The 11588-nt window shown below is 32.0% G+C and overlaps 1 protein-coding gene across 1 annotated transcript; it reads left to right on the top strand.

Moving 5' to 3' along the window:
* Positions 1-2622: 2622 nt before the first annotated feature.
* On the top strand, positions 2623-6930 carry LOC143062219 (uncharacterized). Its single transcript, XM_076233991.1, has 2 exons — positions 2623-2926; positions 6434-6930. The coding sequence occupies exons 1-2, from the start codon at positions 2866-2868 to the stop codon at positions 6754-6756; spliced, it is 384 nt and encodes a 127-aa protein (XP_076090106.1). The 5' UTR covers positions 2623-2865; the 3' UTR covers positions 6757-6930.
* The last annotated feature ends 4658 nt before the right edge of the window (positions 6931-11588 follow it).

Below are 11588 nucleotides of genomic sequence, written 5' to 3'. Positions count from 1 at the left end.
ACACTATCTGTACTTTATTGATAGTTTTTTTAGTTCAAATTATTTATTTTAAATTGCAACACTTTTCAATACCTCTAGGTTTTCTTGAATAAAAAAGCCAATTAAATCTGGCACTTGTGCTTGACTTTTCAAAATTTTTACAACTTATTATTGTATTATCATTAAATTCTTTTCTTAAAACGTTAAAAAGGGGAAACTGACATTTACAAATGGTATAATTGCCTATGAGATAACAGTCTAGAAACTTAACACCAGAGTCCAAGTGTCTGTTAGCAGTGACAGTTAAATTACAAGTCACTTTATACACATCAACAATGAATACATTCCATTGATTTCAGGCAAATAAGGAAAATAAGAGTAACAATAGCTTTTGTCCTTCTACATGTATGCCCATCAATCAGCATTCATTTTAATACACTATATATATACATGATGGTCAATATTGCAATCAGCCTTATTTGTTCCAACCTATGAGTATTAAAATTAATACCTACGGTGGGAATTAAACCATGTATGTACATTTACTCTATATTGTTCTGCATGTACATACATTGTACATGTGAAATACATCAAATGCAAAAAAAATGCTGTAATGTAAAAAAATAAATATGGTTACTTGTAAACATCCTTACAGCCTCATTTTTTAAAAACCTAGTAAAGGAAATTCCTGGACCTTGTACGTATTTCTTAGGCAAGTGTATTATATAACTCTTGAAAGTATAACACGATAATGGTAATTGCTAAGTATTTATTAACAACAACGTGCAATTTAGTAAACAAACATCAACAATCCCACGGTCCACGTGTTTGTCTCAAAACGACCCATCAGGCTTATTTACACGAATTTTTGCTAAAGCAGACAGTTAAATATATCTGGTTACCTTATAAGTTCTATAAAGAATGCATTTGCTGTAATGACTTGTGTATGCATGGAAATATAATGAAGATAACATTGATTTTTTACCGTAAATTTTGAATGCACAACATTCCCGGGGTATCACCACAAAACACATGGCTACTTGGTAACGATAGCTGGTAACTTGTAGGCACTTTCTTACGGTAAATGTAATTGGATGATCTCAAAGATCAATAATAAAATTGCTAATAAATGATTGGATACGAAAATGTGTCAGCTTATAAATAGATGAAAAAATGTAAACATTGAAATCCGCCATTTTTACGTAGGAAACAAACTAATTTTCAATCTTGGATTAAAGGACATTGCCCACATTACCAGCGTATCATGCATAACCAGTCATCTGCAAATATATCTTTCAGTTTGTTTTTTACACTTACTTTTCTATGTGTAAGTTAATTTAATGTTTTAATTTACTACAGAACGGGTCATCGTTCTCAAAGATGTTGTAAAAAAAATGTAGGTGGCGCTGTTTAAAGGCGTAAACATTTTACATACGGGTCCTTTTTGAGTCGACAAGTTGACCTTTATCTGTCAGATTCAGGCGTTTGCCGTTCAGCGGTAGAACAAAGGAATGAAATCAATTTTTAATAATTTACAAATTTCTGTCAGTAAGCGCTCTTACTTTTAAATGTAAACCTCTAGTCATCAAGTTTTATGATCGATTATTGATAATTACGATTTTCACTTTCACGTTTTGTTATCTATTGATAACTACTTAATTTATTTTTTGGTCCATATAATATATACTCTAGGGATGGAAATTAAAATTGTCAATAGTTTGGTGGACTATTGTTATATGATCAATAAAAAATGTCGAAAAAAGGAAGCACACCTCAAATTTTAGGGGCCATATGCTGCTGGGCACTTGGTAATACCAAACCCTGTGCTCCACCATCAAGATTATTTGTAGGCCCTACTTAGGAGCATTATGTTTTCCGGTCTGTGTATCCGTTCAATTGTCCCTTGGTTCGTTCGTCCGTCCGTCCCACTTCAGGTTAAAGTTTTTGGTTAAAGTTATTGGTCAAGGTAGTTTTTGATTTTAATGTCAAATTAGAGTTTTGAACCAAATTTCAAGGTCAACTGAACATAGAAAATGCTAGTTGGAGTACTATGGACACATTCTTGTTTAATTTCTTAGTGAGAATTAGGTATACTACATTACGGATATGTAAAATGAAGGCCAAGTTGTTCAAACTGGTTCAATGTTCATAGTTTTCATTTTACTTATTCAGAGTTACGGCACTTGGTTGTTTTTGTTTTGTTTCTAGATTTTTTACCCCTTAACAGAATATTTTTCCTAAACATTTTAAAATTCAACAGATATTCACAGTGAGTTAATACAGAAACAAAATCATGATCTCTCAGTTGCTGCAGGCAGGGCTATCTGACCACTAGATCATTTCTCTAGTTTCAATTGGATTGTCAAACTGGTTTTTGTTCCTCAAAAGAAATAGCAAATTCATAAATAATGAATTTAAAATTGCATTTACCATATACGTATGTTATTTTATATGTTTTTTAAGAAAGACCAAAAAGACAAGATAATTCATGATAGCTTTTTTTTCTAGTTTTTCACAGACTGTATCCTGTTTTCAGGACTTCAAATTGAACAAAACTATCATATATATATATATATATATATTTATATATATCCAAATCACCATGTTAACCGCATGTTTTATTTCTTTTCAGTTCACCATAGATTGTACCATTTCTATGATAAGATAATACAAGACACCGTTCTAGATAAGGACGTTCTTGATCTATTGATTTCCAAATGTATCCTTAGGATTGAAGATAGAGCAGAAATAGAACAACATCCAAAGCTATCTGACCGCAACAAATGTATCTTAGACCTTCTAATACAAAGACCAGAAGATTCCTACAGTGTATTATTAGAGGTTCTTAAAGAGTATCCTACTTGTTCTAAAGATTTGGTAGAATGTATGGAAGGGCAACAATTTTCCCATCATGAAGTTCTTTCACAGTCCAAAGTTAAATCATGTAGTGAGTATTTAGTTTTCATTCTGATTATTTGTATGAAAGGCAGTGTCTGGTAAATGCCAATCAGACAAAACCAGTTATTTGAAATTTCAAACCACCCTAATTTGTCCTGGGCATGCCTTTATCCTGAATAGTGGAATTACAATAGGTACAATAAAAAGTAGTACAGGAAAAGCACTATATATACAAATCAGAAGATGTGATATCATTGCCAATGAGACAACTATTTACCAGATACCAAATGTACTAGATGCAAGTAACTATAGGTATGAAAGCTATTGCCTTCAACAATGAGCAATGTGTAGAAAGTTATTAAAGACAAACACCTTATTCAAAGAGGAAAAGTAACTGCCAAAAAAAAAAGAAAAACAAATACGAAGAAAGCAAACAACTACCACCACTAAATTACAGGGTCCCATATTTCTATGGATACCACTCGCGCCCCTTTAATAGAAGACTTGTTCCTGTATTATAAATCACAATGTATGGCTAAATGATGGAAAGATTGGTCTGAATTACATTTAATTGATTTATAAAATAAAACAATAAAGACAACAACACCCATCAATTACCGCATGGTAAGAGTTTTGTGTTTTGTGGTTTAAATGGTTCATTTTGTTTCTGGTTCCTTCCTTTTTCACTAAGTAAAATGCCTGGTATTCCGAATTATTTTGACTTCGTGTACTTATGTATGGTATGTTAATCTTCAGTGATGGACTGCTTCTTATCTGTATGTTTCTGTAGTTGCTTCTGTTTCCAAATCTCCAATTCTTTTTTCCTCCCACATTGTTAATAACTTTATTGACTAACTTTCACTTAACTATACTATATTCCTATTTTACTTTCACTTTCTATTTATATCTATAACGTCGTCATAACAACCTCTATTGTTCGGCGAACCACAGAACCGCAAAATTTGTACTTCACTTTTTGATTTTATGTGTAATATTGTCCTGAAGACGCCACCCTTGTTGGCAAAATATGTCGACCAGAATAAACTCTTACCATGCGGTACTTGATGGGTGTTGTTGTCTTTATTGTTTTATTTTACTTTTATAGTGAAAGACAACTGTGAATACTTTTCGGTATCCACCCAATATTACCCAACCGCACAATAACCACTTCAGGTGTTGGTTCATCTTGTTCAAATTAAAGTTAATTGATAAATGTAAGGACTCTTGCCGTAACCTTGATATCATTTTGCATTAAATAATACAATGTAATACAAAATGTATTAATTATACTGGTCAAATTTACCCAAGTGAACTAACTGTGATTTGGTGTTAAAGCAAACCATAAGAACAAACTTTAAAAATCATTTGACAAGGGCATGATTATCAGATCAACAAAAAGCACAAAAAACAAAAAGACTTAAGACACAAAGTACCGACCGAAGAGTACTCACAGCTACTGAATGTTAGTTAAAAGCCAATTACAAACACTACAAACCATTAAAGTCTGAAATGGCCTATATCTGTACTAGACTGTACTGATTTTTACTCGACCAGTCTGAATTGGTCTGACTTTTTCTCGACTTTACTCGACCCCAGTCTGAACCATACTCGACTGTACTGAATCGTACTTGACCCTTTTCTTTGCTATATAAAATAGTCTGAACTACTACTCGACCAGTCTGAAACAGTCTTGACCCATTCTCGACATGAACTCGACCTATTTTTCAAGTCTAAACCATACTTAACCAAAGGTCTGAACAGTACTCGACCAGTCTGAACCATACTAGACCAAATAACCTCTACTTTTTAACTGACATATATAACAACAGCGAAAACAAATTATAAATTGTTTAACCTTATATAAGAAATAAATTTATTATTATATTTAGGATAAAAAATATCATATTATATATAATTTATATCAAAAAGGGATAAAATTAAATAAATAAATAAAATAATTTTTCTGATAAGTGGTGAAACATAAAGTATTACCTCTGCTTGGGGCAAACTCATAAACAAGATGACACCTGGTCAGAGGTATTAAATTCTAAATAACATTTATTCAAAATTGCAACATCCTGTTTAACTTAAATAACAAGGCCTTTCAAATATACTAAATAAGTAATATACGAATTTAAGAAAATAGGACTTTCTTTTTACCTGTAAAACACACATGTACTGAGGTAATTAGACCATATTAAAGTGCTTTATTTATGCCATGTCTCTAATTTGACAAAAATTTAATTCCTTAAATTAATTGATTTAAATTTTAACTGTTACTTTGGAACACATTTCCTTTTTTAAAAAGGTTATCAAGGATAGCTATGGAAATTATATTATCATGATTATATTAAATTCTTGGTTTGATATAACAAAACAACTAAGGTCTCATTTTTAAAAATCTTTTAAGTTGTTTGATATACAATGTACTATTTTATATATATATATATATTAATAAAAAAAAAATATTCACTGCATTATTAACTGAACTCAACTGACACCAGAAATCGATACTAGGGTTAAGTCAAATAGTGCAACTAGTCTAGTTACCATAAAAAATACTTCTGAAATATTCATAAAATTTTAAATAATATTAAAAATATTAGTCACATTTCATTTGTTTGATTATCATGATTATTTGATCAGCGTGTTTTTTTTATATTTTAAAGTTGATGTATATTATCATGTAAATGTTGATTAATATTGTGTTGAAGTTAAATTATGATTGATTATTGTGAAATTTTAATTCCAATACTATATTGAATACATTTTAACTTCATTTTTATTAAAGATATTTCCTTAATTGATAAAATTCAGTTGATAGATACAAAGAATAGGTCTAGGTTGGTTAAGACTTGGTCGAGTATGGTTCAGACTAGGTCGAGTACGGTTCAGACTAGGTCGAGTACGGTTCAGACTAGGTCGAGCATGGTTCAGACTCGTATAAAATGGTTACTACTGGTCAAGTACAAATTCAGACTGTTAAGTATGGTTCAGACTACAGTCGAGTATTACCAAGTAAATTTCAGACCATTTCAGACTGGTCGAGTAAAAATCAGTACAGTCGAGTACAGATATAGGCCATTTCAGACTTTTACTGGTTTGTAGTGAAATAGATGTATAAATTGTTTCCCAGACTAAAATATCAATTAGTACACATCCAACAGATTTAATTATATGTAAAGACATTTTAAATAATCTGTGAAAAAGACAACCTTGGGCAATGCTAATATACAAGTATTGACAGGATGTAAGACCATAAGAGTGTATTCTATATTGCAGTATATATTTAGTTATGTTTAATTTATTAATAACAAAACCACTGTTAATATTGATAAAAAGTGATGAAAATTTAATTGTCTCAATTGGAGAAATATCGAACCACACTTGATGCAGTGGTGTAAGCTATATTTATAGGCTCTATAAAACACCGTAAACATAATTTATCTTGCATTGATATTGGCGTCTCATAATTGTGCTCAATATTTAACTAAACAAATGAAAAGTCATAGCTTAAGATAATATGACGACTGTTAATTCCTTCTCTTTGATTTAGTTACAGGGAACCATTCAGTCAGGTTGCAAAAGAACTACTACAATCTGATTCAGAATTTATCTGATGTTAGAAATGTCATTGATTCATTAATATCAAAGGGAGTTTTAGAACCAGATGACCATGCAGATATAGCTTCCAATGGAGTGTCAGCTGAAATGAATAGAAAACTAATATCTAAGATCAGAAGTGAACAAGATTATATGTTGTTTCTGGATATTCTGAAGGAGGATCCTGTGTCAGCTAATGCAGAGCTGGCCTCTGTCTTAGAATCAACTGATGTTAACCAAGATGAATTAAATCAAACAGGTTCAGTTATTTCATAAACTATCTAACAGAATGCACAGCTGCATGCATAATTCAAACAAAATAATCTTAAACGTTGAAGAGAATGATAAAGCGAATGAGGGGCACCAGAAGGGCAATCTTTTTGTTCTACTTGGTTAACAACTCAAGTTTTATCAGAAGTAAAGTGGTCAAAACTATAAACTGTTTTTGGCCGAGTTGTTGTCTCTTTTACACATTCCCTGTTACCATTCTCAGTTTCATGGGTAAGATACATACATATCAAAATGGTTTGGTCTCCAAAAATGTAGACTTTGTGTGTAACCAATGGTAGACTTGCAACTATATAGACATGATATATGATTTGATAAAACAATGAACTGTTAAAAATAAAAAAATATATATTAGTTTTGTCCACACTTTAAACTAGTAAAAATAAGCAGACGGTGTTTATATATCTCAACTTGTACGATTCGCTCGTGTATGTAACAATGTTTTAGATTTTAACGAGAGAAATTTATGTATTACTGACAAATTATTACACCAGGGTTTTCGATATCATAAACTAGTCAAAACATTTACTAAATTTTATCATCGGTATAAGGACATCATTCGTAAATATAGCTCAACATGCAGACTTCTTATACGTTCAGGTATTTCACATCCAATTTTTTATAAAAATATTCTTTATAAAGCACAAAGGTGTCAGTATTCACCTCAAAAACTAACAAAACCTTTGAATAGACTTATTAAGAAGGGATATAGTTACGATACTGTTGTCAGGTCATTAAAGATTGCATATTTTGGCGTTAATATTGATTCACTTATAGGGTCTTTACATCGGAACTAAACACATTTATTCAAAAACCAGTTGTTGACATGACACGGGTTATGTTCTTCTCATATATGTTATGATGGTAGGATACTAATCCCCTAACGGGAAGGATTGTGCCTGATGTTCATATGATGAAATCATAATCTTTCAGTCAGTTTAATTGAAGTCTGGAGCTGGCATGTCAGTTAACTGCTAGTAGTCTGTTGTTATTTATGTATTATTGTCATTTTGTTTATTTTCTTTGGTTACATCTTCTGAGATCAGACTCGGACTTCTCTTGAACTGAATTTTAATGTGCGTATTGTTATGCGTTTACTTTTCTACATTGGCTAGAGGTATAGGGGGAGGGTTGAGATCTCACATACATGTTTAACCCCGTTGCATTTTTGCGCCTGTCCCAAGTCAGGAGCCTCTGGCCTTTGTTAGTCTTGTATTATTTTAATTTTAGTTTCTTGTGTAAAATTTGGAAATTAGTATGGCGTTCATTATCACTGAACTAGTATATATTTGTTTAGGGGCCAGTTGAAGGACGCCTCCGGGTGCGGGAATTTCTCGCTACATTGAAGACCTGTTGGTGACCTTCTGCTGTTGTTTTTTTCTATGGTCGGGTTGTTGTCTCTTTGGCACATTCCCCATTTCCATTCTCAATTTTAAGTATTGACAAACAACAATATTTTTATATCCTTTTACAAGATTGATACGATTGTTGACTGTTTACATCCAGTGGCAAATATTTCATGCTTGTTCAGGATGATATCCTTTTACAAGATTGATACGATTGTTGTCTGTTTACATCCAGTGGCAAACATTTCATGCATGTTTAGGATGATATCCTTTTACAATAGGGCTATGACCAAGATAAAATATATGTGTGTGTCCTATTACATGCCCAAAATGGCAGTTAGGAAAATCATTTTATTTTGAAATTATTTTTTCCGTATTGAAAAAATGGTAAATTGCCAAATGTCCATTTATGAGCTCTACATCTGTTGTAATTGACAGCAAGTACTCAATATTAAACCTATAAACCTATTTGAACAAGAAATAATGCATTTAAATATATAAAATGCAACGTGTGTATGCATTTTCATTCTAGTCAGAACACAACTTTTTGTGGTCTTAAGTTGAGCTTAATTTTATCAAATTGGGGGAGGGGGAGGAGTATGTGTCCGTATGCACACAAATGTCATGGCAGGATAATCAGTTCGTTGATAGTGGCCATTATCCGCAGAGAAAAAAATATATACCATATGAATGAAACAGTTGCAAGGCTGGGTTAGGTAGATAATGGTGAAGGTAGAATACTGTAAACGAACTTATTTTCGCGGATACTTTCTTTCCCGGTTAGCCCTTACTAGCCTTTTTAGCGAAGATTTAATTTCCTGATTTTCACTTTTGCTTGATGTAGTTCAATGAAGAAAGATCCAAATTTTACATATTCGCGAAGATCTATATTCACGTTATAATATTTACTTGCAAAAGACGTAAGTGTAAATTGCTGGCGAAAATTAGTTGGTTAACAGTACTTTGACAGACATGTATCCTACCCTGAAAGATTTTTAGATTTCAATTGTATACTCTAACTTCTTGATTTTAATGGGAGGCATCTTCCTCAGCTATCAACAGTTGAAAAGCGTTCACTGCTTGCTTGGTTGCTTCCTCTGTAACATCCTTGAAACTATGGGATAAGATTTCAAGAGCATCAGATACTGGAACAGTTCACTTGAATTTAAAGTCCCTCACATAAAAAAGCTGTACAACTTTCCCAATCGTCAATGTGGGAGACATTTCATGGATTTTTCCGGTTAAAATTCATTCAGTAAATTCCTTTTTTTTTTAATCCAGTCATGATACTGAATAAATATATCAATACAGGTAGTAGAAATTAAAAATTGGGTCAATTGCTCACCTGGTCCTAAGGGCCAAGTGAGCTTTTCTCATCTCTCCATTAACTTTTACAAAAATCTTCTCCTCTGAAACTACTGGGCCAAATTTAACCAAACTTAGCCACAATCATTATTGGGGTATCTAGTTTAAAAATGTCTCCCATGACCCCGACTGCCAACCAACATTGCCACCATGACTAAAATTAGAACATGGGGGTAAAATGCAGTTTTTGGCTTATATCTCTGAAACTAAAGCATTAAGAGCAAACCTGAAATTGGGGTAAAAATGTTTATCAGGTTTAGATCTATCTGCCCTGAAATTTTTAGATGATTCATACAATCTGTTGTTGAGTTGCTGCCCCTGATGTGGTAAATTTAATGAAATTTTGCAGTTTTTGGTTAACTTATCTTAAATAGTATTATAGATAGAGATAAACTGCAAACAGCAATGATGTTCAGCAAAGTAAGATCTACAAATTAGTCAAATAACCAAAATTGCCCATTGACCCCTCAAGGAGTTATTGCCCATTATAGTCAATATTTCATAAATTTTCTAATTTTTACAAAAATTTTCTCCACTTAATCTACTGGGCCAAATAGAATTAAAGTTAGCTACAATTTTCAATAGGGTATTTTGATGGAAAAATTTATCCGATGATCCTGTCATCCAACCAACATGGCCGACAGGGTTGAAAATAGAACATACGGGTTTTACACCAGTACCCATACCCTCCTTCCTTGATGGGTGCATTTTACATAGACAAATATAATCGTATAATATAATCAAAATGAGGATGTTAATTTGATGTATGCCTTTTTGTGCTTCTTCGTTACATTTGTTGTTTTTATAGTGATTAAGATGATAACACAATGTTGACTGCTGTACCCCTATTTTTGACATTTTTACCTATTATGTCTGTTTGTTTTGTTCACGCATCGGTGACTATATAATGGAATTTGATGCGACTGTCATACAAGTGAGAGGTTTAGCTAGCTATAAAACCAGGTTCAATCCACCATTTTCTACATTTGAAAATGCCTGTACCAAGTCAGGAATATGACAGTTCTTGTCCATTCGTTTTTGATGCGTTTTGTTATTTGATTTTGCCATGTGATTATGGACTTTCCGAATTGATTTTCCTCTGAGTTCAGTATTTTTGTGATTTTACTTTTTACTATCGAATTCTATGGGAAAATTGTAAAAAAGAAAATATCAAATGTCAAATGGGCAGTTGAAAACTAATTTAAATAATAATACTTTGTAAGGGGTGTTCTGTAACTATTGTAAGACTACAATGGGATTACCTGCTTTAAATTAACCACCGTGCCAAAAAAATTTGGCCTCAATCATTATAAGGGTATCTTGTACTTTTTATTATGATTTTAACCTTATTTCACATGATTTCGAAAACAACAGTAGATACAAGTTAGCGACACAGGCTCTTGGGAGCCTCTAGTTTCTCTTTCCTGTGTGAACACTCATAGACAGTTATTGATAATACACTTTAACTAAAGGCCATGGTAGTTGCCATGCTGTTTTTTCAGCTTCACTCTATATCATACAAATGCTGATTGTATATAAAATTTACAATGAAATCAAACGTTTAAATTTAGATGCGAGTCAAAAGCTATTCTGAATGAAAACTCTTTCCTGAAGAAAAAAATCTGGTTTAAAAAAAAAAATTTTTGACGTCAATAAAATGTTTCCAATCATGGCTGAAAGTCGGTCGTGTACCTGGGAACACCCATATATGTTATCTTGGCCATACATCATGTACATAATTGGTTAATAAGATAAACGTATCAGATATCAAGTTAAGAGATAAACTGTATTGTATTTTCAGCTTATTTGTATGCTTTGAAAAAAAGGAACATTCAAGGGAGAAATGTAAATATTTGTTTATTATTTAAAGAAATCACATTAATTCAATCTGGATTGTTTACCAAGCCTTTTCACAATTCTTATATTTGGAAAAGTTAAATGATGTCTCCTAGCACAATCAAATCCATGTGGACTGTACATATAGAAAGCAACTCAGACAAATGTTCAGATCAAATACAAATACATTCAATTGAATATGACCAAACATTTCTCGTGTTAGATATAATATATAGATTAAGTTTATTTATCATGTCTTTTTTTTACAATAGC

Source organism: Mytilus galloprovincialis, chromosome 2 (assembly GCF_965363235.1).
Source record: "Mytilus galloprovincialis chromosome 2, xbMytGall1.hap1.1, whole genome shotgun sequence".
NCBI lineage: Eukaryota > Metazoa > Mollusca > Bivalvia > Mytilida > Mytilidae > Mytilus > Mytilus galloprovincialis.
The sequence above is the reverse complement of the archived record's forward strand: the minus strand, read 5'-3'. Positions and strand labels throughout refer to the sequence as shown.

Bases quoted from the DNA above. Each gene is read 5' to 3' on its own strand.
- LOC143062219 (XM_076233991.1), top strand. From the start codon at position 2,866: ATGGAAGGGCAACAATTTTCCCATCATGAAGTTCTTTCACAGTCCAAA. The intron at 2,927-6,433 runs GTGAGTATTTAG...TCTTTGATTTAG, and splicing joins GTCCAAAGTTAAATCATGTA to TTACAGGGAACCATTCAGTC.